This window comes from Bombus bifarius, unplaced genomic scaffold (genome assembly GCF_011952205.1).
Source record: "Bombus bifarius isolate JDL3187 unplaced genomic scaffold, Bbif_JDL3187 scf7180000009778_frag, whole genome shotgun sequence".
Classification (NCBI taxonomy): domain Eukaryota; kingdom Metazoa; phylum Arthropoda; class Insecta; order Hymenoptera; family Apidae; genus Bombus; species Bombus bifarius.
This window is the reverse complement of record NW_022885332.1, coordinates 19454-22827: the sequence shown is the minus strand read 5'-3', so window position 1 is coordinate 22827 and position 3374 is coordinate 19454. Positions and strand designations below refer to the sequence as shown.

The following is a 3374-nucleotide window of genomic DNA, read 5'->3' as shown; positions in this document are numbered from 1 at the left end:
ATCCTGTACATGTATATCGAATATACGTACACTGATACTCTAAAAGACTCGTATAACATAACAGCATGTTCTTTACTCACGTTTTCCGAGAAAGTATTTGAAGTACCAGCGCGTTTGGTACTCTGGATTTTCCAATATCGGCGTACTCGGTGATCCGAACATCTGCACACGTGCAAAATCAGTTTCGCCACGGACGTAATCAAATTTTCTGTTAAACGAGGGGAAAGAAGCGGCGCAAGTGGAAAGCGGAAAGCAGGAATATCGCGTGTTTCATGCCTAATTTCTACCTTACTAATTAATTATCTAACTGTACAGAATTACATCGCATTACATCGAACGAATTAGGATCGCTAATAAACAAGTGCCTTTTACAAACCATTTACATAGTCAGTTACAGCGACGAATACCTTTGTCGCGCATCGTCCACGAATAATCAAAGTAAACGCATTCCAGCATCGTTTTATCGAATTATCTGCGAAACCGGTACTCCCACCGATCTTATCTCAATTCGTTAACGATAACTTATATATGGTTCGTTGAAAAGCACCACGACCATCAGTCGTCCATGGTACGCGGATGGATGGTACTCGCTTCTCGATAAAAAATGAAAATTAAACAATATCCGGTTTCTGGATATTTACGAGTTTGCTCGTTCTTCCGAATATTTCCAACGCGTTAACGAGTATTTTGTACGTCGTTGAAACTAACATGCCGCCGTAACAAAGAAGAAGGAATTTTATCAAGTTGAGAGAACCAGTTAAAAAGCAAACGGATTCGTATAATTACTGATCTCTTACTTCTTCTTTCTCGCCCGGCGAATCGCCGTTCTCCACTCGAAATCTTCTTCCATTGTCGGACCCGTCTTGCTCCATTTGTGGCAGCTGAAACGCACCATATCGAGAGACTAAGGTTAGCGAGACCGTGCGAATCTCCTCCGACGACACACGGAAAAAGGAAAAGGAGACGAGAAACAGATAGACCGTCCCCTTTCTCGGCGCTATCGTTGCGCGCGCCTTTCTTCCTTTCGGAACGCGTGCACGAAAAACTATTTTAAAAATAGTCTGGCGTACCGTGTCTCGCGTATTACGCGTCATTGCCAAATTTTCTCGGCGCGCACATCTATATCAAGTCGATTTTCAATCGCCCACTCTCCATACAAATGACCACCGCGCTGCTTTCCAAACTCACCATTTCCACGCTGCCGTAATATCGCCTGGAGAGGACACCCCGCCTCGAAATGGCATCCGTGCTGCATCTGAAAATATCATACGCGTTTAAAGTTGTAGGCGGCCACGACGAAACGAAGAAACGGTCGCGGTCTCTTTTGCCCAGCTTCCTGCCCGTGTTTATTGCTTCTTTCCCAGCGAAAAATCTGGGTTAACGAGGCCCCTAAGAAACGAACCACACGTTTCCCGATGAAATTCTTTCTTTACGGCAGACACTCGGTCGCAATTATTTTTCACCCGAGTTATCCAAATAATTCTGCTGTACGATTTGCCGGTGCTCGTTAAAACTTTCCACGATATCCGAACCATCGAATAATAGTTTCTCTAATAGTGTCGTTTCTCTTGTTTCTAGTCGAATTCAGAGTGGCGAGTGAATCTCCATAGCAAGGTTCATCGATTACCAAAGCGTATAACCGCGATCGGTTGGCGATCGTCGAACCAGTAGCAAACTACAACCAGCCCCTAAACACTGCTCTATCCAATACATCCGTCCGACTTTGTCGCGTTTACGCGTCGATACGATCGTCGTTGACGCGTATCTCTAAAGGAACAAACGATTAAAAATATGGAAACAGGTAACTCGGAGAAATTATTAGGTCCGAAAAGGTAAGGAAAATTCAAAGGATAAACTATAGTATCCGGAGTGGACAATTTTTCAGCCTTTTGCCGTTTGTCCTCGTATCTTCTCGCGGGTATTTTACGAGTTTTAGACCTAAACTCTGTGTACGATCTTAGCCATAGCGTACGATAAGGTATATATATACCTCGATTCTAGCAATGACCTTCGACACAGCGCGAATTACGTTCGTACTCGTATAGCGATACGAGCGATACGCGTCGCCGTCTCATTCGATGCAATAGCGATGCGTAGAATCGTAAGCGATGATAAACGGTTAGCAGAGCAGCGAAGGAAGTTTCCAACGAGAATTTATCCGCAACGAGATTTTCGCCTCGCGTTTTTCCGCTTTCGAATGCGTGTTTTCATGCGTGTTTTCATCGAACCGGTTACTTCGAACGCTTCGTAGCGGCAAACCCAATATATCGAATATATAAAATAGCGCGCGTTACTATACGACACGCGTTATAACTGCTATATCGTATCGCAAACTCGCATATCGCTCAGCCGTTTTCCGACACAACGATAATAGACCATGTTTAAAGAAACGTACGCATGATGGCTGGATCGTCGGTGAAGATGCGCGCAACGAGCAGCAGACGACAAGGCAGGCACGCAAACCGATCTCGACCTGTTCCTCTGGATCGTCCGAGAAGCAGGCAACGTCTCTTCGTCGCTGTCGCTTTCCGTCACCGAATTCCCATTTCCAGCGCAACTCTCCCTTCCCCCTTTGCTTCGCTTGCTCGAGAAATTCTTCTTCTCTATGCCGACGGTCGTCGACGAGGTCGAGCTCACCGACAACGAGACTGCCGACACGTTCGTCGACGAGCCGCTCGTCAACGAGACTCCTCGCAAACGAGACACCAGCTTTATGTCCAAGCACAACATCTTTCCACTCTCTCTTCTCTTTCCTCTTTAATTTCCCCCTTTAAATAGTTTTCCCGCCATCTTTACCGATGCACAGTTTCCGTTTCCGTTTCCACGATCTCGTAATTGCACCTTTCGAAACAGCACCTTTCTTCTACTCGAAATGTTCACCTTTAATCCGATCCGGTAAAAAACGTCCGTCTTATTATACGCGAGATATTAACGTGTACAGCGTCATTTTCCTACCAAAGCCACAGCAACGACAGAAAATCGTAGAAAGCACGTCGTACACTTTCGTCGTGTGCGAAAACTTTGCACACTGCAACCTTCCGATAATACGTCGATACCGTAGCTTCCCCCGTAGCTCTGTTACGTTCTTTGCCTCTTTCAAATCGATCGCTCTATTAGATACGTTACAAACGATTACTATGTTCAACGACGAACAATACCAACTTAACCACCGATTTACGCTAAGAAGATCGTAGATTTACCATTTGCAAAGGAAAAAGAACGTTTGTTAATTTCTGAATTCTAGTTTCTTCTTTGCTTCGTCTCGTTTACTAAAATCAGCCAGTCAAGATATTATCTTCGTATCGATGTCGTAGAATGTAAATACTTTTTGTAAGAGCGTACAAAATATCGAGCAGAGGGCAAACGGATAAACG

The 3374-nt window shown here is 44.8% G+C and overlaps 1 protein-coding gene across 1 annotated transcript; it reads right to left on the bottom strand.

Moving 5' to 3' along the window:
• Positions 1 to 66: 66 nt before the first annotated feature.
• Positions 67 to 2826, bottom strand: LOC117215718. Its single transcript, XM_033462139.1, has 4 exons — positions 2396 to 2826; positions 1189 to 1255; positions 798 to 881; positions 67 to 162 (listed from the first exon to the last, which is right to left on the bottom strand). Exons 1-4 carry the CDS (start codon positions 2728 to 2730, stop codon positions 73 to 75), a joined length of 576 nt encoding a protein of 191 aa, XP_033318030.1. The 5' UTR covers positions 2731 to 2826; the 3' UTR covers positions 67 to 72.
• Positions 2827 to 3374: the final 548 nt, after the last annotated feature.